Source organism: Salmo salar, chromosome 17, assembly GCF_965601325.2.
Source record: "Salmo salar chromosome 17, fSalSal1, whole genome shotgun sequence".
Lineage (NCBI taxonomy): Eukaryota > Metazoa > Chordata > Actinopteri > Salmoniformes > Salmonidae > Salmo > Salmo salar.
The window spans coordinates 47720667-47747140 of record NC_138307.1 but is presented as its reverse complement, the minus strand read 5'-3'; the positions used below and the strand labels follow the sequence as shown (position 1 = coordinate 47747140).

The 26474-nt window shown below is 43.1% G+C and overlaps 1 protein-coding gene across 2 annotated transcripts in view; it reads left to right on the top strand.

Moving 5' to 3' along the window:
• The window catches only part of LOC106575987 (copine-8), a 150474-nt gene that overhangs the window by 86717 nt on the left and 37283 nt on the right, over positions 1-26474 (top strand). For both annotated transcript variants that reach the window (XM_014152770.3, XM_014152769.3), the window contains exons 7-11: positions 14604-14667; positions 15037-15140; positions 16038-16142; positions 18123-18164; positions 21606-21681. In XM_014152770.3, the coding sequence (XP_014008245.1) occupies positions 14604-14667; positions 15037-15140; positions 16038-16142; positions 18123-18164; positions 21606-21681 (391 nt within the window). The remainder of the gene's footprint in view (positions 1-14603; positions 14668-15036; positions 15141-16037; positions 16143-18122; positions 18165-21605; positions 21682-26474) is intronic.

Sequence of the window (26474 nt, the reverse complement as noted above, 5' to 3'; positions counted from 1 at the left end):
TTTTACTAGATTACTTGTAGTTTTTCATGTTTGTCTGTAATGTTTGTAATGACATGGTGCTGCCTATCTTGGCCAGGACACTCTTGAAAAAGAGATTTTAAATCTCAATGAGTCCTTCCTGGTTAAATAAAGGTTAAATAAAAAAGTTAAGCTGCAGCTGGCTCAGAAAGAGCGGCACATTTGCTTTTGCTAAGAGTTGAGGAAAGACTGACTGCATTGCTTCTTGTTTTTATAAGAAACAATGTGTTGGAAATTCCATATTGTTTGCATAGTCAACTTACAGAGCTCTGACACACACTTCTGATTCAGTCATAATCGATGTTTGATGGATAGGTAATTATCATAATTCTGAATAAAATATGTTGTATGCATGCATTAGATAATACAGTACAAAGTTGTTTAGGTACATGTACAGTTATTGGTTGTTTACTTTGCTTTAATAGTAATAATCACTGAAAGAGTGAGAGCGCGAGAAAGGGTGAGAGACCGGTGACAAAGTCCAGGGATATGTGAGACCAGGGACGGTGAGGAACAGGCAGAGGTTGCCGGTGAGTCTTGTTCGGCGCACAAATCGTGCATGTGGCGACGACCGCAGAGACGTCAGGAACCATGGTATGCCACCAAAAGCGTTGTCGCACAAAGGCCAAGGTCCGACGGGGGCCTGGGTGGCAGGCAAGCTTGGAGGAGTGGGCCCACTCCAGGATCGAGGAGTGGACAGCGTCAGGAACAAACATCCGGTTATCTGGGTTCCCCAGCTGAGTTCCGTCACCAGGCATGAGGTGGATAGTATGGTCTCGGGTTCCGGGGGTGTAGCGGCGGGGCTATAGCGACGTGACCGCGCATTCGGCTTGACATTCTTGGATCCCGGTCGATATGAGATTGAGACGTTGAACCAGGTGAAAAGCAGGGCCCACCTAGCTTTCCTGGAATTGAGATGCTTGGCGCTGTGGAGATATTCCAGGTTCTTGTGGTCTGTCCACACAATGAATGGATGTTCTGCCCCCTCCAGCCACTGCCTCCACTCCTCCAACGCCATCTTCACCACGAGAAGCTCACGATTCCCCACATTATAGTTCCTCTCCGTGGCATTGAGACGATGGGAGAAGGCGGCGCATGGATGTAACTTGAGGTCCAGGGCAGAACGCTGGGACAGGACAGCCCCCATTCCGACATCCGAAGCATCGGCCTCCACCACGAACTGACGGGATGGGTCAGGATGAACCAAGATGGGAGCTGAGGTGAAATGGTGTTTGAGATCCCAGAACGCCCGGTCAGCAGCTGGGGACCACGTTAATGGAACCTTGGGAGAGGTGAGTGCAGACGGGGGAAGCCAGGGTGCTGTAACCACGAATAAAGGGGCGATTAAAAGTTGGCAAATCCCAGGAAACATTGCAGTTGCGCTCTGGACGTAGGCTCGGGCCAATCCACCACTGCTTTCACTTTCCCGGGATCCATCTGTACACTCCCTGCAGCAACGATGTAACCCAGGAAGGGGATGGTGTAGCGATGGAATTCGCACTTCTCTTCTTTCACAAAAAGCTGGTTCTCCAGGAGGCATTGGAGAACCTGTCGGACGTGGAGCACGTATTCTTGGGCAAAGCGGGAGAAAACGAGTATGTCGTCGAGGTAGATGAAGACGAACTGGTTCAACATGTCATTCACCAGAGCCTGGAACACAGCGGTGTTGTTGGTAAGGCCAAATGGCATGACCAGAAACTCGTAGTGACTGCTGGGTGGTTGGTTGAAGGCAGTCTTCCACTCGTCCCCTTCCCATATCCGCACCAGCAGATAGGCGTTCCGTAGGTCCAGCTTGGAGAACACGTTGGCCCCCTGGAGCGGCTCGAAGGCTGAGGAGATGAGTGGTAGCAGGTAGCGGTTCTTCACTGTGATGTCGTTGAGGCCCCGACAAAGAAGAACCCGGCCGAGGATGCAGTAGGACGGATGAACCCTACAGCTAGGGAGTCCTCAAAGTAGGTCTCCATAGCCTTGGTCTCCGGACCCGACAGAGTAGTCGTCCCCGGGCAGAGTGGTGCCTGGGAGAAGGTCGATCCCGCAGTCATAGGGTCGGTGCGGCGGGGCCTTACTGACCACCTCCCGGAGGTCCTAGTACTCCGCGGGAGTGGCGGAGAGGTCTGGGGCAACTTCCGAGCCCCCAGGAAGACGTCCTGGGGCAGGCTGCGCTGATTTCAGGCAATGAGCGTGGCAGAACTGTCTCCAGCCCATGATGGCACCAGCAGACCAGTCAATACGGGGATTGTGTCGCTGGAGCCAAGAGAATTCCAATACCACAGGAACCTGAGGAGACTTAATAAGCAGGAATTGGATCGCCTCGCTGTGGTTCCCTGACACGTACAATACCGTTCAAAAGTTTGACCTCAAACTTTTGAACGGTAATTTAGGTTGATGGAGGTGGTGTTGTGGGTGACCCGGCCTATAGAGCGCCCATCCAGCGCTCTAATGTCCATGGGAATGGACAGGGACTGAGTGGGGATGCCCAGCTCGGACGCCAGTGTAGCGTTCATAAAGCTCTCATCGGCCCCAGAGTCGATGAATACCCAGAGAGATTTCGACTAGTTCCCCCACAGAAAGATGGCATGAAAAGGGGTGTAAGTAAAGGGAGAGGAAATGTTCCACCAGAGTACTCACTGGCCCACCAGAGTACTCGCTCCTACCGGTGAGCCTGGTCTTTTAGTGGTCAGGTGGCCACAAAATGACCAGTAGTCCCGCAATACAGGCAAGTCTTTGTGTGAAGCCTGTATAGCCATTCGGCTAGGGACAGCCTAGCTCTGCCTAGTTGCATCGGCTCGGGAAGAGGTGAATTGGCAGAATTCGGAGACTCTGGGTGGAACTCGGGTAGCCTCGGGTTCTCTCGGCAACGGAGCCGTCAGGGACTTCCGGGATGTCTCGGAGGCGAGTTGGAAGCCTTGGGCGGGCGAGAGAAATTGAACCTCCTCTCCTTCCTTCACTCCCGTAGTCGCCCATCGATCTGAATGGTCAAGGCGATGAGCAAGTCGAGAGCCATCGGTAGTTCCCGGGCTGCAAGCTCGTCCTTTACTTCCTCCAATACTCCATGCAGGAACATGTCGAACAGCGCTTCTGTGTTCCAGGCACTCTCAACTGCCAACGTGTGGAAATCCACTGCATAGTCTGCCACACTGCGGAAGTCTTGCTGAAGCTGGAGAAACTTCCGGGCAGCCTCTCTCCTGGACAATGGAGCATTGAAAACATTCTTCACCTCAGCCACAAACTCCTCCAGACTGAAGCAAATGGTTGACTGTTGTTCCCATACTGCCTTAGCCCTGTCGAGAGCCCTCCTGGACATCAGCGTGATGAGATATGCTATCTTAGAGTGGTCCGAGAGGAAGGAGGAAGGCTGCAGCTCGATGATGAGGGAACACTGAGCGAGAAATGCCTAACAGGTGCCAAACTCTCTCTTCAAGCGTTCCGGGGGAGGTAAGCAGGGTTCTCATCCTATGATATCACAAGAGCCCTAGTTCTCCCAGGTCAATAAAGGTTTGAAATAAAGAAGGGATAAATGGGTAAACAGTAAAACCTTGGATAAGTACACACCCTGGATAGGAAGCTCAATCTACTACTCACAGTGAATACTTTAGCTATTTTTACTAAATTATCCCTCAATTAACAAACCGCCCCCCTCTTTTCAGTTTTTTGTTAAATTGAAAACAGCTCTTGAGTTAAGTAAATTCTGCAGGAGCAATTTGCATTCCATTTCCATAATATTATCAATAAAATCTCTTTCCCCTGCAAAGGTAATATTAATTTAATACAGGACATGAGGTTGTAGGAGACTAGAGAAAAGTTATATGGCTTTAATATAGACTTCTGTTGTGTGAAGGAGGGAGAGACAGACACCGCAGCAATACCCTTTTCAAACTGCTGAGCCAAGCCAAGCTGTACTCTGCTGGCCTGGTTACCAATCTACCTACGTTGCTGGAACTGTGCTTGGAAAGATGTTTGAGGTTGTAGTAGTAGTGAGGACAGAAAATAATGTCTGCCTGAGTAATTGAGTTGAGCGTACCCGACTCCACCTGGGGGCGAAAGGGGGCTTAGCCACCTCAGTTTAAATTTGTGCCCCCAACCTTTTAATTTGATGTACCTATATAAAAATAGCAAAATAGTACAAGTGACAAGACAGGTTGGTGGCCCCCCCCCCAAATTTTTTTTTTTAGCAGCTGCACTGTGTCAGCACAATGGACAGAGCGTGCCGCTGTGTGTGTAGTCAATCAAATGTATTTATAAAGCCATTTTTACATCAGCTGATGTCACAAGTGCTGTCCGGAAACCCAGCCTAAAACCCCAAACTGCAAGCAATGCAGATGTAGAAGCACGGTGGCTAGGAAAAACTCCCTAAAAAGGCAGGAACCTAGCAAGAAACCTAAAGAGGAACCAGGCTCTGAGGGGTGACCAGTCCTCTTCTGGCTGTGCTGGATGGCAATTATAACAGTACATAGCCAAGATGTTCAAACGTTCATAGATGACCTGCAGGGTCAGATAATAATCGCAGTGGTTGTAGAGGGTGCAACAGGTCAGCACCTCAAGAGTAAATGTCAGTTGGCTTTTCATAGCCGATCATTCAGAGTTAGAGACAGCAGGTGCGGTAGAGAGGGGGTCCAAAACAGCAGGTCCGGGACAAGGTAGCACGTGCAGTGAACAGGTCAGGGTTCCATAGCCGCAGGCAGAACAGTTGAAACTGGAGCAGCAGCATTACCAGGTGGACTGGGGACAGCAAGGAGTCATCAGGCCAGGTAGTCCTGAGGCTATGGAAAGTCACTGGGGCTGTTAGGTATGACTAGGGCTGTTGCGTGGACCGTATTACCGCCACACCGGCGGTCACGAGTCATGAAGGCAGTCAAATTCCATGTGACTGTTTAGTCACAGTAATTAGGCTACTTCTCGCTTTGATGCTATCATTAGTAGCCTACCAAACTTGCTAACTGCCTGGTACTCAGCACTTTTTATTGTCCCTCTAATCACTCTGACATCAATGCAAATGTAATCGAAAGTCAAATCAAACACTTCATGAGCTCATGTTGCGCAACATTTCCGTAGGCTATGCAATTGCGCGAGAAAACAGAGATGGCCTCTACTAAAAAGAGGAGGATCCCATCAGCTTTCTATTGGCTAGGCCTACTGTATTTATTTCTCAACTATCCTATTATTAAACACATTGCTTATATTTACAACAGGAGTGTAGCTTACCTGGCTGGCATGAAAATAAACCACGGGAAAGCGTCCTCCATCCGCTATTTAGGTGCATAGATGACATGTATTTTTCCCGCTGCCCCCGTTTCGATATAAGTGCGTGATAATGGTCCATTCAAAACAAATTTCACACATACAGTGCCAGTCAAAAGTTTGGACACACCTACTCATTCAAGGGTTTTCCTTATTTTGACTATTTTCTACATTGAAGAGTAATAATAGTGAAGACATCAAAACTATGAAATAACACATATGGAATCAGGTACTAACCAAAATATTGTTCAACAAATCAACATTTATTTTATATTTGAGATTCTTCAAAGTTGCCACCCTTTGCCTTGATGACACCTTTGCACACTCTTGGCATTCTCTCAACCAGCATCACAAGGTAATCACCTAGAATGCATTTCATTTAGTAGGTGTGCCTGGTTAAAAGTTAATTTGTGGAATTTCTTTCCTTCTTAATGCATTGAGACAGTCAGTTGTGTTGTGACAAGGTAGGGGTGGTATATAGAAGATAGCCCTATTTGGTAAAAGACCAAGTCCATATTATGGAAAGAACAGCTCAAATAAGTAAAGAGAAATGACTGTCCATCATTACTTTAAGACATGAAGGTCAGTCAAGCCGGAAAATGTCAAGAACTTTGAAAGTTTCTTCAACTGCAGTCGCAAAAACCATCATGATGTAACTGGTTCACACGAGGACCGCCACAAGAAAGGAAGACGCAGAGTTACGTCAGCAGCTGAGAATAAGTTCATTATAGTTACCAGCCTCAGAAATTGCACCCCAAATAAATGCTTCAGAGTTCAAGCAACACACACATCTCAACATCAACTGTTCAGAGGAGAATGCGTGAATCAGGCCTTCATGGTCAAATTACTGCAAAGAAACCATGACTATAGGACACCAATAAGTAGAAGAGACTTGCTTGGGCTCAGAAACACAAACAATGGACATTTAGACAGGTGTCAATCTGTCCTTTTGGTCTGATGATTTCAAATTTGAGATTTTTGGTTCCAAGCTCTGTTTCTTTATGAGACGCAGAGTACATGAACAGATGCTCTCCGCATGTGTGGTTGCCACCGTGAAGCTTGGAGGAGGAGGTGTGCCTTCCCTGTAGCTCAGTTGGTAGAGCATTGTGTTCGCAACACCAGGGTTGTGGGTTCGTTTCCCACGGGGGGCCAGTACGAAAAAAATTAAAAAATGAAATGTATGCATTCACTACTGTAAGTCGCTCTGGATAAGAGCGTCTGCTAAATGACTAAAATGTAAATGATGGCGTGGGGGTGATTTGTTGGTAGTACTGTCTATGATTTATTTAGAATTCAAGGCACACTTAACTGCCATGGCTACCACAGCATTCTGCAGCGATACGCCATCCCATCTGGTTTACGCTTAGTGGGACTATCATTTCTTTCTCAACAGGATAATGACCCAAAACACACCTCCAGGCTGTGTAAGGGCTATTTGTCCAAGAAGGAAAGTGATGGAGTGCTGCATCAGATGACCTGGCCTCCACAATCCCTCAACCCAATTGAGATGGTTTGGGATGAGTTGGACCATAGAGTGAAGGAAAAGAAGCCAACAAGTGTTTAGCATATGTGGGAACTCCTTCAAGACTGTTGGAAAAGCATTCCTCATGAAGCTGGTTGAGAGAATGCCAAGACTGTGCAAAGCTGTCATCAAGGCAAAGGTTGGCTACTTTGAAGAATCTAAAATCTAAAATCTATTTTGATTTGTGTAACACTTTTTTTTGGTTACTACATGATTCCATATGTGTTATTTCATAGTTGTGATGTATTCACTATAAAGAAAAATCCTGGAACGATTCGGTGTGTCTAAACTTTTGACTGGCATTATATATTTGTAAATATTACCGTCATCTTTGAAACACCAGAGCTGTGTAAATACATCCACAACTTATTTGACCCTCTACCTGTCTGCCTCCTGCTGAATATTTGTCCATACTACTGCTAGAAGGCCCCTATTTTATGCGGCAGAGGTAGGCTACAGATTTCGAGCCAACCTGTCACTTCAAAAGCACTCATTTATCTTGACCTCTGAGTCTCTGCATTTGTACTTTGTTGTGTTATAGCGTGATATAAGCAGAATTCAATATAATTACCCTTGGCGATTTTAACTGCCCCCTTAGTCACTTTATCCTGTCGCCGGGTCTGGTCTTCAGAGAATAAGACCCTCATTGTGTTGAGCTGAATCAAGGAAAGTGGCTCAACTGTGTTAATATGACAGCGTCTTTGTAATATTGAATAGGGCTAACTGGCTCAGTTAAAAATGTCAGCCTTTCCAAGGCCTCACCTGCGTATCTCTACTGGGGGGTGAAAGGAGAAGAATACACCCTGTACGTTGATTTCCCTGGCTCAGGATGTGTTGTCTAATGATAATTGTTATTTCCTTCAGGCCTCTCGTCTCTCCAAGGGGGAAGATAATTGCAGGCGCATCGTATGCTAATCTCCCCCCCCCCCCCCCCCCCCCCCCCAGTAACGCCACAGGTTGCTAAGATTCTGCTTCTCTCTCTCCTGACACTGATTGCAAATCCATGTGTCTTGATTAGAAGTTTTCGAAAGTGTTGATTCTGAATACACACAGACCAAGGAGGGGGTGGTGAAGGAGAACGAAAGAGAGGTGAAAGAGAAAGCGAGATAAAGACGAAAGAGCGAGAGAAGGGGAGGGATAGAGAGATGAGAAAAGAAGATATGTGTATGAGCAAAAGAGAGGTGAAAGCAACCGAGAGAGCATCTACTTCTTAAGGTGTTTATGATGATTCATTTTCACATATTCCATTAAAACCGCTTAAGGATCCGCCCCTTTTTTTCAATTTTAATTTAAAATTACATACCCAAATTTAACTGCCTGTAACTCAGGCCCTGAAGCAAGGAAACGCATATTCTTAGTACTATTTGAAAGGAAACACTTTGAAGTTTGCGGAAATGTGAAAGGAATGTAGGAGAATATAACACAATAGATCTGGTAAAAGATAATACAAAGAAAAAAACAACCTTTTGTATTTTTTTGTACCATGATCTTTGAAATGCAAGAAAAAGGCCATAATGTGTTATTCCATCCCAGGTGCAATTTAGATTTTGGACACTGAGGGCAGCAGTATATGTGCAAAGTTTTAGATTGATCCAATGAACCATTGCTTGTCTGTTCAAAATGTTGTATCAAGACTGCCCAAATGTGGCTAATTTGTTTATTAATAACTTTTCATGTTCAAAACTGTGCACTCTCCTCAAACAATAGCATGGCATTCTTTCACTGTAATAGCTACTGTAAATTGGACAGTGCAGTTAGATTAACAATAATTTAAGCTTTCTGCCAGTATCAGATATGTCTGTCCTGGGAAATGTTATTGTTGCTTACAACCTCATGCTAATCGCATTAGCCTACGTTAGCTCAACCGTCCCGTGGAAGGGACACAGATCCCGATTGACCTCCAGACTGTCCTGTCATCTGTTATGTAATAAATGCATATTTTAGTCTTCCTGACAGAAGATCATTATTACTTGAGTCGTTCCTTGAAATGAGTGCCTTTTGCGACCTTTGACCTGTGTGAAGCTAGCCACAATAGGGGAATTTGCGGTTTGTCTTCAAAATAAAAGTCCCTATCGAAACTGATGCAACAGATACAAATAGTGGATTAATTACATATTTTGACTACAAAACGCTGAACAAGGTTGGAATGTTATTTTAATTAAACAAAAGACAAGTAATTTAATTTCACACAAAAAGTTAAATCTGTTGAAATCGCACTGTTGGTGTAATAGACTAAATATGAGCCGTTTCTCTTATTGTGGGACTTTAACTTTGGGAAATCACATCATTATCCAGCCTTTTGAGCATATTGGCATTCATATTGCGATGTACAGCTTTAGCTATGGGTCTTGGGCAATGTTCCCTCTAAGCTGCGCACAGCTCCGCCGGTACTGCCACGCTGTAGAAATACCAACGTGGGCAGAGAAACACGAGATTGAACTTCACTCAACTTTCTAGAGTTTCCCCATTTAGTTAACAGTATCAGCATTTCCCTTTACTGTGAAAATTGTGAATGAATCAACTCAATATTAGCGACTTTCAAATACAACATACCGAAACAAAACGAACTACGCAAGACTTAGTATGCAAAACTGATTATTACGGATGCACGATATATTGGTGAACAAATCAGATGTCTGTCTAGTTTAACGATGTGCAAAACTAATGTCAAAGCTGACATGCATACCTATTTAATGAAGGTAATGACACCACATAAAATTTTGCGCTATACGTGCAACACAGCATTCCTAAACTAGCCCACAATGTCTGCTGTGTGGATCAGGCAGTCAACAAGTCAAGCAGTCATTTTGAAAGAGTAACAACATTTCAGCCAGACAACTCAAAGGTGAAATCCATTAAAGCCAAGATAATGGAATTCATTACCCTTGACAATCAACCATTATCTGTCATGGGTGATGTTGGCTTTCACCAATTGGTCGAGCACCGGGTTAACACTACCAAGTGCGCTATTTTTCAAATGTTGCCCTACCGGAGTTACACAGTAATAGCTCACTGCTATTAACTTTACGACATACATACTATGGAAAGCCGTTTGGGTCTTTACGTGTCAAAAAAGATACAGTAGCACTGTCAAAGCTGTACAAAAAAGTCTGCAAACAAGCAAACACCGGCCACGAACGATGTGTTTACAATACCGCGTTGGTAATAAAGCATCATTCGTTCGACCGCAACTTCTGGGGTAGCTAGCTTTAGCTTGGTACCTAGCTAGCACCAATACAACCAGCCTGAAAACTGCAGTCATTTTCATTATTCTTAGCAATGATTTAGGAATCCTTGTGAGTAAGTATTAGCTAGGTTGCCACTTGTTGTTCGACTATTGAAATTGAACTTCAGTTCATGAAAATAAATAGCTAGCCAGCTACGTAACCCTGTTGCTGAAAGCTAACGTTATAAGCAGCCAGCTAGCATCATCTGGCTAGTGAGGCTCGACCTGACCGGTTATGAGTTGTGAAGCTAGCCACAATAAGGATTAGGCACAATAGTGGAATTTGCGGTTTGCCTTCAAAATAAAAGTATGCCATTGACAGTAATGGAAATGAATAGAAATAGTAGAATTATGCCATACATTTATTTTGAAAGCTAACCGCAAAGTCCAAAATTGTGGCTAATCCTTATTGTGGCTAGCTTCACATTGATGACCCGACCACCATTAATCAAATAAGAACTGTCTTATAAATTAGGGTTAGTTTAGATGATGACACCTTGCTATATCGTTAGCTAGCTAACTATATAGCTACTGAAACAGATGTCGTTTTGCTATGTTTTTGGGGAAGAACGTTGTTTGCATCCATGAGCTAGCTAGCTTTTTTTTATGACCAGCACTGTAGGAGTGCGAGACAACTTTACCAGCGTCCTAGCATACATATCGATGAATCGTTGTAACATATGAAATACGAGTGATAGTGTAATCAATGTATAATAACTACGTAAAATATTTATGAACATATTCAATTATTATGTGACGTGCAGTCATATTCCGGCCCTGATTGGTCAACAAGCTTATTTGACACGTCAAATAGTGTTAAATAGTATCTTTTTTGACACGCAAAGACCCAAACGGCGTTCTATAGAAATTCTGGTTGAGAATGAAACGACTGAACAAATGAACACCGAAACAGCACAGCAAGTAGGTGAAAGAAATCGGTTTTGATGATGTTTTACTGGTAATGGGGACATATGTAAATGCCAACAAAATAACTTTTTGGTGTGTGTGTGTGTGTGTGTGTGTGTGTGTGTGTGTAACCTTAAGTAGGAAAGTCAATTAAGGACAAATTCTTATTTACAATGACGGCCTACCCTGGATGACGCTGGGCCAATTGTGCGCCACCCAATGGGACTCCCAATCACGTAAGGTTGATACAAAATGTCATACCGGTGCATCACTACTAATTAGGCATGATATTTTGTTGTAGGCAGAGCTACAGTAGGCCTATATGCAAGGAAACCATTGACATATATGGATCTGTGCCATTCAATTTGAACTGTACTGTTTTTACAGCATGAGCAGATGCGCTCGTTTTGAGATCAAAGCGAGAGCTGCATGTAGCGACTTGTGCACATTTGTTCATATCCTTTGCTAGTTAGTGAGTTATTAACCCAGTTATAGATCATTTGTAGTCAGCAATGGGGGAGTACATTGGCTGCTACTGTAGGCTGAACGATAGAACAGCTATTTCCATGTTAAAATGTAATGGGATGCATTTTCTCCAGTTTTTTATGGTAGGCCACACTGGTAATTTTATTTTAAAAATGTATTTTACCTTTATTTAACCAGGTAGGCTAGTTGAGAACAAGTTCTCATTTACAACTGCAACCTGTAAGCCTACAGGATCATATAGCCACAGTAGCCTACTTGACCACTGTTAAAACTAACCTAAAGTGGGTACAGCCTCAGTGTTTACAGCAAACACGCGCTGGATGTTGCATAGAATTTTCACAACGTTCAAGTTTGCGCTCAGCAGACCTGAAATTTGCTCAGTGATGGGAAAAAACATTGGTCTTGGGTCCATGAAATGGGGTATCAGCCTACTCGGTGACACCTACGGAACACAACTGTGAAGAGTTTACACAAATATTAGAGTTGTTGCTCTTATTGTGGGACTTTAACTGTGGGAAATCACCAATATTGAATTTTAAAAGCCTGTTTTATATTAAATAAAGTGTCCTTTAATATAGACCACATGTATAATTCAATAAATCAGCATTTTGACATGTCACAGTTGTGTTCTGTGGGTATCACTGAGAAGGCTGATGACCCAAGACCATAGGTAAGGCTGTATATTGCAATATGAATGTCAACACGCACAGTAGGTTGACTGGTGAGCTAATGTGACTGTCAAAGTCCTGCAATAAGAGTATACAATACTAATATTTGTGTAAACTCTTCACAGTTGTTCTTTGGGTGTCACTGAGTAGGCTGATACTCCATTTCATGGACCTAATATCCAAAGGTAAGGATGTATGTTGCAATGTGAATGTCAATATGCACAATAGGCTGGATAGTGAGGTGATTTCCCAAAGTTAAAGTCCCACATTAAGAGCTATGACGCTAATATTTGTGTTCACTCTTCATAGTTGGGTTCTGTGGGTATCACTGAGTAGGCTGATGCATATCTTTTTGTGGACTGCATTCTTGCTTTACCTGCACTAACCCTATGCCTCCCCCATTATTAAATAGAATTGGCCCTATTCCTGCCACCCCCAAAGGCCTGTTGGTACAGTAGGCCTTGCCAACCAACCCAGGAGGAGCTCTGTGTGCGAGTCCTCAGATGGCCCTGGTCTTGTTTACTTGTTTGATTTATAGTCTGACTGACCCACTGAATTAGATGTGATGGGATAGGACGGAGCTTTGTTTAGCCTACTGTGTGGCCCCTCATCAGTACACATTCACAGTCACCCGCACAAAGAGACAGCAGCGTGTGTCTTTTGGTGCAGCTCTGGTCTGCTTGCTTGCGTGCGCATGCGTGTGTTGGCACCAAGGCAGGAAATACAGGAAGAGCCCGAAGAGAATAAAGGGATTTTTCAGTTTTTTCATTCAACCACTCCTATTGTAATAAGCATAGGGAGGAGCCAGTTAAGCTGACGTTCAGTGTCGTTCATGGGGGTCGTATTATGGCAGCACATCTGAATTGTGCTGATCTGGTTAGTCAGGCAGCAATCAGCTTGTCGCGTGTCCCAAATGGCACCCTATTCCCTAAATAAGGCACTCCTTTTGTCCAGACCCATATGGGCCCTAGTCAAAAGTAGTGTACTCTAAAGGGAATAGGGTGCCATTTGGGATGCAGCTTTGGTCTGAAATGCTCTATTCTATTTAGAGTGAGTGGCTGTGCCTAAAGGTTACATTGCACCACTTTTCTGCTGCATTCAGCGGCACACACACTTTTAGAGCTAGCCTCTTTGAGGCACTACACATATGCATGCAAACACACAGACACACACACACACACAGTGGGAAAGAGAGACAGAGTGAGAGAGAGTGACTGACTGGAATTTGTAAGTGACAATCCAAATCCATAGGTGTCTATTACTGGATGAGAGGACTTGTGGAATACTTGTGAAACCCTGTCTGAATCCTATTTGTGTGTGTCATCCTGTTATTAACATGTCTACAGCAGGATTTCCTAACGTGACTTGTCAATATATGCTGGGGAATCAACTGCTACAGTTTTAAATTCTCATTTTTTTGGCATTCTAAGATTAGAACAGAACATTCACAATCAAGCTTCTCTGTAACAGTGGCTGGGCCCGCATTCATATAAAGTATCAGTGAAGGCCTAGGGGTGCTGATCTAGGATCAGTGTGAAAATACTCCCAAGTGTGAAGTTCAGTTTTTCCTCTCACAATTACTCTTGCTACACTGGCCATATGGAACATACTCCTAAAGTGTCTTTATTTTATTTCTTACATAATTACAATGAGGAGAATGGGTCGATTTCATGGTGGAGGAAAGGGAAGGGAGCACTGGACAGCACAAATGACCTAGGTGAATTGTCAGAGAGGGAGGGGAGAGAGAGAAACATTTACATTTGCCTTCTTTTGCAATTTTACTCCCATCCTTCAGAAGAGGTAGGCTATTGGTTTCTGGGTTAAAAATAGATGGCTGTTCTTCCCAATGTAAAGCACTGATACAAAAAACCCATCCGGATCCATGTCCTTTTGATAGGTCTATCAGCTCTCTCCTTCAGTCTTGCTGGCTAAGTAAAGGGGACTTGTATTACTCTTGTGCTGGGGTCCTCGACCCCAATTTCAGGCTGCTTAAATGACTGTCTGCATACATTTCTGCAAGGTGGGCCTGGCTAGTGCTATGACAGCGCTAGTCATCAGTATTTTGAAGATGACTCTATTTCTCAGAATTTAAGCCTCAGTGGTTCCATTTAAAGTTTATTTTGTCCTTTGACAGGACTCGAACATTGTTTCTTGGAGGGATGGTGGATGTGTTGTCAAAGGGGCCTGTGTAAGTTGGGTGCGTTGGTGTAGTGTGTTGGATGGAATCCTGGTTAAACGGTGTCTCACTTTCTGCTGACCATTGGGTCAGGGAAGGCTTAAGGGAAGGTGCACAGACAAACACACACACTGGCCTCTCTGTACAAGTGTCAAACCTGCTCTCTCTAAGCTCAACTTGTATTGCATGGCTTTAGAGGTGTTTTGGGATACTCCCTCAAGTTCTCCATGGCATGATGGGAGAGGTTTGTTATGACAGAGAACCCTTCACAGACATCACCGTTACTGTGTTTCCGTTAGACCATACTGCCCATATAGTCCATTAGTATATCAATGAATGGTGTCTCTGTTTTGCCTTCAACAGGGGCCTTCCTGGAAAGAAGTGTGGAAACATCATTGTTAAGGCAGAAGAGATGGGAAACTGCAGGGTGAGTAGTGATGGCAGGGGATATGGAGGGAAAGGGAGTTTTGGGCTGCATCCCATTCCAAAAAAGCTGACTGCCCTTGTTAACTCCCCAAACCATACATCATAACCCACATAAGGACAACATCAATCAATAAACACTTTGCCATGGCACATACATTAAATTCTGTTGTTATGGATCTACTATCATAGGATATATCTCTCACCTTGATGCTGAGTGGAGTTGCCGTGTCCTGTAATGTTACTGTTGACTGATCAGCATGAATGTCTGCATCTAATATCAGAGGTCTCTCACCAGTATCTGCAGTGAATACTGAGCTGTGAGCTGTGCTGTCAGTTTCATCAGTCTCAATGTCTCTCTCTGTTACTTTAGGAGTCAGTGATGATGCAGTTCTGCGGGAATAAACTGGACAAGAAAGATTTCTTCGGCAAGTCGGACCCTTTCCTCGTCTTCTACCGCAGCAATGAAGATGGAACGTGAGTATACTTTACCTACCCCTTCTTCAGATCCTCTCCTCCATTCAATTCCATCCATCAGTCTGTCTGTTGAATTCCTGTGTTTGTCTTACAGCCTACAGGGTCTTCTCTCTCATCAACACGTATCCGAGGGGTCAGATACGCAGGTCTACTCCTCTGAGGAGAGGCTTTATTACACACACACACACACCTATGTTACAGCCGGCAGAGCAGAGAGGAGCTGACCTAGTGGGAGCAGTGGCTGGAGGGAGAGCTCCCTATTGCCCCACTGGCCTCTCTGTACAGGGGTCAAACATCTCTCTGTTTCTGTCTCTGTCTCTCTCTCTCTCTCGCTCTGTGTGTATCAGTTAATGGTAGATGACGCTCTCTGAACTCATATTCCACACTTCACTATATTCACATTAAAACCATTTACTTTTGCAGTGAATGATGATTATACTGAGTATTCCTCAGTTGATGGTAATTGCTCTTAGAACTGAAAGATATTTTTTTTGTGCTGGTCATCATGATGACATTTCAAACTTTTTTTTTTTATAGCTCAATATTTTTGACAAAGTACGGAAAAGAGGAATCAATATCTTTGAGAGTTGTATCACTAAATGTGTGTGATTTATCTTCTTGGGGGGGAAGAAAGATCTGAAGGAGTTAAGGGTCAAAGAGAAATTTAAACTTGAGAAAAATCTGGCGAAAAGCACAGGAAGATGGTCTGTCTCGCTAACTCTAACTTTGCACAGACACTCTGAGGGAATGAGAGAGAGAGGGAGAGCGAGTAAGAAAGAGCGGAAGATGTGGGGAAAAATAGATGGCGATAAAGAGGAACAATGAAAAGAATATTGTCCAGTGATTGACTGATCCATTGATCAGTGTATGACTTGTCTTGTCTCTGTGTTTCTCCAGGTTCACAACCTGCCATAAGACAGAGGTGGTGAAGAACACACTGAACCCAGTGTGGCAGGCCTTCAAGATACCTGTCAGAGCACTCTGCAATGGAGACTACGACAGGTCAGCATGTGTGTGTCTACGTGTGTGTGTAGTTTGGCCAGCAAGATTAGACTGGCATTTATTGGTTTGCTGAAGTGTGTGAGGGCCATGGTGATAATCTTTTTTTCAACAATTTGAGTGCTTTGTAAAAATGGTGACAGGATCTAACAGGATCTAATCTGCAAGAGAAGAAAATAGTTTTTAGATGGACTCCATTTTATAAGAATCACCATGCATTCCTTGGTTGCTAAGGTTGCTGTGAACCTATTAAATGGAAGTTATTATAATGAACTCTAACAGAGATATTAATGCTTGGTCTGCTTTTGAATAGCCTTCCTCTCTGCAATCATCATTCTCCCTCAGTGGAGGAGTCAATTCACATGCCTGACTGACAGACTGGTGTCATGCCCTCACTCAGATGCATTGGCCCTTAAATCCAGGGTGTAAGAAGCTGCAATAGTTTTTCAACCACAAGTTTGAAATCGAGTGAGTGAGTGAGTGAGTGAGTGAGTGATGTATAGGATCTGCAATCCCATCTCAGGGATTGTGTTTGTATTCATCTCCAGTTGTCAGCAGGCTTGTTTGCCAGTGATAAGGCACAAAGCCCCAGATGGATGGTCTGAGCTAGTCAGGCTGCATTGATTGGAGCAGAGCTGGGCCCTGACTCTCTCTGAGTTCTTAGGAGGTTAGTTAGAGAGAGCTCATTGTTATCAGTGTGTGGGGAGCCAAGGAAGCACAGAAATTAATGCGTACACACACACACACACACACACACACACACACACACACACACACACACACACACACACACACACGTGTATATATTGATTTGCGCACGCACACACACAGTGAGAGTGTGAGTCTCTGGGTGTCTGGGATGAGAGATAAGGGAGAACGCTAACAATGAAGAGCTGTGTGTCCCCCTGCTGATAGTACCACGGCTGATGGGCCCTTGTTAGAGACACACACTCCCACGCTCACACACATACCTACTTCTCCCTTCACCCCAGGGACTACAGAAGAAGCAGCAAACCCATTGTCTGTCCTGTCAACTCATCGCTCCTGTTGTGTCTACAGAGCATCTTTAGGTTGCGCTTCAATACAGTAAATGTCTTCCAATGAGGTAGTTAATAAATTCCACTGCTGTTAATATGAGCGGTCGTCGCCCGTGCTGTCCTCCTGGACAGTAGATGTGCTTCCCAAATGGCACTCTACTCCATAGTGCACTACTTTTGACCGGAGCCCATGGGCCCTGCTCAAAACTAGTTCATAATAAAGGGAATAGGATGCCATTTGGGAGGCATTGCAGGACTATCTCCCTCAGGTTCCAGGGGGAGGGGTTTTCTGGTTGATTACTATAGGGATGGATGGCTTTATCACCTCAGCCTTTCTTTCAGTCAGCTTAGATGGATGGTGATGGGCTCATCCTTCACTCCATTTTAGTAGGAGGCTGAGCAGAGTGCGTGAGTGCGTGTTTCTGTGTCTGTCTTTGTGCTCTGACAATGCCGGAGTGTGCCTCCTCTTATCATCGTACCCCTTTACGACCCCCTTCAGGAAACTCATTAACCTGTGACTTCTGACCCGGTGGTGATCTATAACTAATGATTACCTTTTCATCTAAGCAGCTGTTCATTATGTTCTTCTTTCTTTTTTCTCCTCTGAAAAGAGAGGTGAAATAGGCACAGCCACAGTCAGCTACTTATCTCTTGGCTCTGGTGAAGGAGAATGGCCACTTGTTATGGGAAAACGATTCTTCAGTTTGAGGGGATGGGTGATGGTGGAAGAGCACTGCTTTTCTCTCTCTAACGTTCGCTATTTTGGAAACCAATATAGACGTGATATAGATTACTATAAACTATCCTCCTTCAGTATACTATACATTTGTCTTGAAACTAGTTTGGGAGGAATGTACAGTGTCATGATCATAGTTTCTGCTGATAATTGGCCTGTTAAAACGAAATAAATATTTTTCTAATATATTGTTATTTTTCACCGTACCAGAACGATCAAGATAGAATGCTACGACTGGGACAGAGATGGAAGGTAATTTAATTTGAATCATAATTGAAAAGCACCTTCATTAGCGTGATGTAATCACTGTGTTATTTCAATGATGCTACTTTAACTAGTCCTAATCTATATTTCTAGAAGGTAAGGAAGATGTATTGGATTCTACACGTTGACATGTTGTTGAAGTGGGGTAATTGGATTGGCTATAAACATAGAGGCGGGGCAGCAGTAGAGCGTCATCATTTCATATTATGGGTTTAGTGGGCAAGGTTATTGCAATGGGGGTATTACTTTACAGCATGCTCTCACTCCCTCTCTCATTTCCTCTTTATACCTGTCAGCATTATGTCAAGTGTTACCAAACATCTCTTTGCTTGCAGGTGGAGGGGTTACACTTTGTTTCCAAATTCACTTTATTTTAAGAAAGTCGTCCAGGTCCTGAGGCAGCAAAGCATCCCCAAACCATCACACTACCACCACCATGCTTGACCGTTAGTAAGCGGTTCTTACTGTGTTTGGTTTTTGCCAGGCATAATTGGACCCATGTCACCCAAAAAGTTATACTTTTGAATCATCTGTCCATAGAACATTCTTCCAAGAGTCTTGATGATCATCCAGGTGCTTCAAGGTGCTTTTTGGCAAACTGGAGTCAACTTTTTGGACGACATAGATCCCATTTATGCCTGGCGAAAACCAAACACTGCATTCCACAGTAAGAACAAGAGCATGGCAGTGGTAGTGGGATGGTTTGGGGATACTTTGTTGCCTCAGGACCTGAATGACTTGCCTTAATAGAAGGAACCATGAATTATGCTCTGTATCAGAGAATTCTACAGGACAATGTCAGGCCATCTGTCTGTGAGCTAAAGTGCAGCTCGGTCATGCAGCAAGACAATGATCCAAAACACACAATCAAGTCTACATGAAAATGGCTAAAAAGCAACATAATTGAAGTTTTGGAATGGCCTTGTCAAAGTCCAGACCAAATCCCAATTTAGATGTTGTGACAGGACATGAAACGAGCAGTTCATGCTTGAAAACCCAAAAATGTTGCTGAGTTAAAGCAGTTCTGCATGTAAAAGTGGGCCAAAATTCCTCCATAGCGATGAGAGCCTGATAAACAACTACAGGAAGTGTTTGGTTCCAGTCATTGTAGCTAAAGGTGGCACAACCAGTTATTGAGTGTAAGGGGGAAATTACTTTCTCACACAGGGAATTGGGTGTTGCATAATAACTTTGTTAATAAAAAAAACGTTTAAAATGTTTTTATTTGTAAACTCAGGTTCCCTTTATCTAATATTAGGTTTTCATTGAAGATCTGATAGCATTCAGTATTATAAATCTGCAAAAATAGAGAAAATCAGAAAGGGGGCAAATACTTTTCACGGCACTATACTCTACTGTACCCTCAAGTGGCTGCATGAAAAACACAAGTGAATTCTCTACTTAATCACTCTCAGAACCTTATTTGTTCATCAAAATTGTGAATAACTCACCACAGGTTAATGGGAAGGGTGTGCTTGAAAGGATACACATAACTCTGCAATGTTGGGATGTATTGTAGAGTCTCAGTCTTAAATTATTTTCCATGCTAGTGAGGGCCGAGAAACCACTCTCACATAGGTACGTGGTTGCAAAGGGCATCAGTGTCTTAACAGCGCTATTTGCCAAGGCAGGATACTCTGATCGCAGCCTCATCCAGAAATCTGGCAGTGGCTTCTGATTTAAATTAAATTTTCACAGAACCGCTTGTTGCAATTTCGATGAGGCTCTCTTGTTCAGATATCGGCAAGTGGACTGGAGGCAGGGAATGAAAGAGATAACAAACCCAGTTGTTTGTGTCATCCGTTTCGGGAAAGTACCTGCGTAATTGAACACCCAACTCTCTCAGGTGCTTTGCTATATCACATTTGACATTGTCCGTAAGCTTGAGTTCATTAGCATACAAAAAATTATACAATGATGGGAAGACCTGTGTGTTGTCCTTGTTAATGCAGACAGAGAAGAGCTCCAACTTCTTAATCATAGTCTCAATTTTGTCCTGTACATTGAATATAGTTGTGGAGAGTCCCTGTAATCCTAGATTCAGATCATTCAGGTGAGAAAAAACATCACCCAGATAGGCCAGCTGTGTGAGAAACTCATCCTCATTTAACTGGTCAGACAAGTGAAACTTATGGTCAGTAAAGAAAACTTTAAGCTTGTTTCTCAATTAAAAAACGTGTCAATACTTTGGCCTTTGATAACCAGCGCACTTCTGTATGTTGTAAAAGCTTTACATGTTCGCTGCCCATATCATTGCATAATGCAGAAAATACACGAGAGTTCAGATGCCTTGCTTTAACAAAGTTAACCATTTTCACTGTAGTGTCCAAAACATATTTCAAGCTGTCAGGCATTCCCTTGGCAGCAAGAGCCTCTCAGTGGATGCTGTAGTGTACCCAAGTGGTGTCGGGAGCAACTGCTTGCATGCGCGTTACCACTCCACTATGTCTCCCTGTCATGGCTTTTGCACCATGAGTACAGACACCAACACATTTTGACCACCAAAGTCCATTTGATGTCACAAAGCTGTCCAGTTCTTTAAAAATATCCTTTCTTAATTGACCCCCCATAAACGTAACGGACATATACCAGCAGCTGTGCCAGGCCTGCCACCTCTGTTGACTCATCCAGCTGTAACTCATCCAGCTGGCTTGTATGCGAAGCAGTAATTGTTTCAAAACGTCTCCTGCCATGTCACTGATGCATCGTGAAACAGTGTTGTTTGATGAAGGCATTGTCTCTATAGTTTTTTGGGGCCTTTTCCCCCAGCATTGGTCCTAGCCGTATCCGCGGCAGCAGGAAGAATTAAGTCCTCCACAATAGTATGGGGCTTGCCTGTCCTAGCCACTCTGTAGCTCACCATATAAGACACTTTTAGCCCCTTCTTATTAATGGTATCTGTTGCTTTTATACATGTCTTACTACTCGAAAGTCGTCTTTGTTCTCGCTCAAAAAACTCCCGTGGCTTATTTTTCAAATTGTCATGTTTTGTTTCTAAATGTCTGCGCAAGAGTGAAGGTTTCCTGCAAGAAAGTAACGGTTAAGGTGATTGGATGTTAATTATTTGACTAGGCTACCTGTATTTGACCTATGTGTTGTTACTTCGCTGAACACCTAGATGGTTTAATTTTATTTTTGGCAGTGAAACGAGGCTACTCAGGCGAGTGGAAAAAAAACTCACCCAAATGTATAGCCCCGTTGGAAAATATTAATGTAGTGTTTGAAAATGTGAAGCAAAAACAAAATATATAATAATCTATTTCTTTACAACAAAATAATTGAATTACATTTTTATTTGGTGTACCCCCGACGGCATTGCGCGTACCCCTGCACTAGACTATCTGAGAGGGATTGACTTTATAATTTGTGAGTTGTGTATTTGAAATGCTACGATTATACTAATGATTGTTTTGTGCGTTGTGTCCTAAGCCATGATTTCATAGGAGAGTTCAGTACCAGCTACAGAGAGCTATCCAGAGGCCAGTCCCAGTTTAATGTGTATGAGGTAAGTGTGTGTGTGTGTGTGTGTATGTGTGCATGCGTCATATTTATATATGTATGTGTGCTTGGTGGAATGGGATATTATTTATCTCTATTCTCTTAACGTCACTCACCCACACAGAAGCACATTTAGCAAATCCCCTCTGGAGCGATTCTTCATGGCATTTCTCCTGGAATTTAATTAACGGAGTTTGACGTAAAGTGAGGAAATGTTGATGGATGGCCAGCCTCCACACTCCGTCTCCTAAGATAAGACTGAACAGTTGTTCATTAACAAACAATATTCTGAGTGGGAACCACACAGGGGAACCCTTATTTTAAGTAGTTGGTGTTTGTCTAATGAGAGAAGGAAGACACACAGACACACTGTGATTGTGTGTTGTCATTCAAGATGCTGGCACTGGGACATGAGAATCTATCATTTCCCAAGTCATAGCTCTTGGGTCCTCACATATTCTCTGGTTCGTTTTTTCCTCCACTGTAAATTGTACAATTTAGGAGAGGAGGTTCCACATCACTGCTGTCTGTGTGTTTGCGTATGTGTTCCTTCTTCCCTTAACCATCTGTCCATCTGTTAACAGTCATCACCCAATGCCCAGGATGGGGCCCGATCTGTTGTACACACACACTACTTATGGTTGTCCATCGTGCGCAACGATCACCATCTTCTCCTTTACTTGTGAAACACACACGCCGCTTGTGAGAAGCTCCTGTCTCCCTGGTCCTCTCTGTCTATCTGTTGACTTGATGTGACATCTACTCTTGCCAGAGCAGTTACTGAACACAACACAAGGAAAACCAAGTGTCACTGTCTGTGTCTATGTATTTTTTATGGGCGTGCATGCACAACCATGGAGGACGCGATAATATCCATTTTATTTTACAAGCCAGATGCAATAAAACAGCCGGTCCTCCCCTTCAAAGGCAAATGTGCCCTTCCTTACTTATTCCCTCCAATCTCCACCAAGGATGCAGAGGGTTATAAATCCTGTGTAAATTGGGCTGCGTCCCAAATAGCACCCTCTTCCGTTATTCGCCTTATTCTGGAATGTTACAGTGATCACGGCGAGTTAGTTGCAATTGTGTTTCTATTTCCGGCAACATTCCCGTGACGCTAGCGCATGCAAAGTGGCACTTTTAAATCAAATCAAATTGTATTGGTCACATACACATGGTTAGCAGATGTTATTGCTCGTGTAGTGAAATGCTTGTGCTTTTAGTTTCGACAGTGCAGCAATATCTAACAAGTAATCTAACAATTCCACAAAAACGACCTAATACACACAAATCTAAGTAAAGGAATGGAATAAGAATATATAAATATATGGATGAGCAATGACAGAGCGGCATAGGCAAGATGGTATGAAATACAGTATATACATATGAGATGAGTAATGCAAGATATGTAAACATTATTAAAGTGGCATTATTAACGTGACTAGTGATCTATTTATTAAAGTTGCCAATGATTTCAAGTCTATGTAGGCAGCAGCCTCTCTGTGTTAGTGATGGCTGTTAAATAGTCTGATGGCCTTGAGAAAGAAGCTATTTTTCAGTCTCTCGGTCCCAGCTTTGATGCACCTGTACTGACCTCGCCTTCTGGATGGTAGTGGGGTGAGCAGGCAGTGGCTCGGGTGGTTGTTGTCCTTGATGATCTTTTTGGCCTTTCTGTGACATCGGGTGCTGTAGGTGTCCAGGAGGGCAGGTAGTTTGCCCCCGGTGATGTGTTGTGCAGACCACACCACCCTCTGGAGAGCCCTGCGGTTATGGGCTGTGCAGTTGCCGCACCAGGCGGTGATGGAGCCCGACAGGATGCTCTCAATTGTGCATCTGTAAAAGTTTGTGAGGGTTTTAGGTAGAGGTTGACCGATTATGATTTTTCAACGCCGATACCGATTCTTGGAGGACCAAAAAAAGCCGATACCGATTAATCGGCCTATTTTTTTTAAAAAGTATTATTTATTTGTAATAATGACAATTACAACAATACTGAATGAACACTTATTTTAACTTAATATAATACATCAATAAAAACAATTTAGCCTCAAATAAATAATGAAATGTTCAATTTGGTTTAAATAATGCAAAAACAAAGTGTTGGAGAAGAAAGTAAAAGTGCAATATGTGCCATGTAAGAAAGCTAACGTTTAAGTTCCTTGCTCAGAACATGAGAACATATGAAAGCTGGTGGTTCCTTTTAACATGAGTCTTCAATATTCCCAGTTAAGAAGTTTTAGGTTGTAGTTATTATAGGAATTATAGGACTATTTCTCTCTATACGATTTGTATTTCATATACCTTTGACTATTGAATGTTCTTATAGGCACTTTAGTGTTGCCAGTGTAACAGTATAGCTTCCGTCCCTCTCCTCGCTCTTACCTGGGCTCGAACCAGGAACACATCGACAACAGCCACCCTCGAAGGAGCGTTACCCATGTAGAGCAAGGGGAAAAACTACTCCCAAGTCTCAGAGCGAGTGACGTCTGAAACGCTATTAGCGCACACCCGGCTAACTAGCTAGCCATTTCACATCGGTTACACCAGCCTCATCTTGGGAGTTGATAGGCTTGAAGTCATAAACAGCGCAATGCATTGCGAAGGGCTGCTGGCAAAACACACGAAAGTGCTGTTTTGAATGAATGCTTATGAGCCTGCTGCTGCCTACCATCGCTCAGTCAGACTGCTCTATCAAATCATAGACTTAATTATAACATAACACACAGAAATATGAGCCTTTGGTCATTAATAAGGTCGAATCCGGGAAACTATCATCTCGAAAACAAAACGTTTTTCCTGTCAGTGAAATACGGAACCGTTCCGTATTTTATCTAACGGGTGGCATCCCTAAGTCTAAATATTCCTGTTACATTGCACAGCCTTCAATGTTATGTCATAATTACGTAAAATTCTGGTAAATTAGTTCGCAACGAGCCAGGCGGCCCAAACTGTTGCATATACCCTGACTCTGCGTGCAATGAACGCAAAATGACACAATTTCACCTGGTTAATATTGCCTGCTAACCTGGATTTCTTTTAGCTAAATATGCAGGTTTAAAATATATACTTCTGTGTATTGATTTTAAGAAAGGCATTGATGTTTATGGTTAGGTACAGTCGTGCAACGATTGTGCTTTTTTTGCAAATGCGCTTTTGTTAAATCATCCCCCGTTTGGTGAAGTCGGCTGTCTTTGTTAGGAAGAAAGTCTTCACAGTTCGCAACGAGCCAGGTGGCCCAAACTGCTGCATATACCCTGACTCTGTTGCAAGGGAAGTGACACATTTTCCCTAGTTAAAAGAAATTCATGTTAGCAGGCAATATTAACTAAATATGCAGGTTGAAAAATATATACTTGTGTATTGATTTTAAGAAAGGCATTGATGTTTATGGTTGGTGCAACGTGTACCTAAGCGATTATATGCAACGCAGGACAGGCTAGATAAACTAGTAATATCACCAACCATGTGTAGTTAACAAGTGATTATGATTGATTGATTGTTTTTTATAAGATAAGTTTAATGCTACCTAGCAACTTACCTTGGCTTCTTACTGCATTCGCGTAACAGGCAGGCTCCTCGTGGAGTGCAATGTAAAGCAGGTGGTTAGAGCGTTGGACTAGTTAACCGTAAGGTTGCAAGATTGAATCCCCGAGCTGACATGGTAAAAATCTGTCGTTCTGCCCCTGAACAAGGCAGTTAACCCACCGTTCCTAGGCCGTCATTGAAAATAAGAATGTGTTCTTAACCTCTCTAGGGTATGTGGGACGAAATCGTCCCACCTACTCAACAGCCAGTGGAATCCCGTGGCGCGATATTCAAATACCTTAGAAATGCTATTACTTCAATTTCTCAAACATATGACTATTTTACACCATTTTAAAGACAAGACTCTCGTTAATCTAACCACACTGTCCGATTTCAAAAAGGCTTTACAACGAAAGAAAAACATTAGATTATGTCAGCAGAGTACCCAGCCAGAAATAATCAGACACCCATTTTTCAAGCTAGCATATAATGTCACATAAAACCAAACCACAGCTAAATGCAGCACTAACCTTTGATGATCTTCATCAGATGACACTCCTAGGACATTATGTTATACAATACATGCATGTTTTGTTCAATCAAGTTCATATTTATATCAAAAACCAGCTTTTTACATTAGCATGTGACGTTCAGAACTAGCATACCCACCGCAAACTTCCGGTGAATTTACTAAATTACTCACGATAAACGTTCACAAAAAACATAATTATTTTAATAATTATAGATACAGAACTCCTTTATGCAATCGCTATGTCCCATTTTAAAATAGCTTTTCGGCAAAAGCACATTTTGCAATATTCTGAGTAGATAGCGCGCCATCACGGGCTAGCTATTTTGACACCCACCAAGTTTGGCACTCACCAAACTCAGATTTACTATAAGAAAAATTGGATTACCTTTGCTGTTCTTCGTCAGAATGCACTCCCAGGACTTCTACTTCAATAACAAATGTTGGTTTGGTTCAAAATAATCCATAGTTATGTTCAAATATCCTCTGTTTTGTTCGTGCGTTCAAGACACTATCCGAAGGGCGCGTATCGTGACAAAAAAAATCGAAATATTCCATTACCGTACTTCGAAGCATGTCAAACGCTGTTTAAAATCCATTTTTATGCGATTTTTCTCGTAAAAAAGCGATAATATTCCGACCGGGAAACCCTGTTTTCGTTCAAAGACTAAAAATCTAAAATGAACTCTTCTCGTGCACGTGCGCACCAGTCTCATTGTTCTCTGATCGACCACTTACCAAATGCG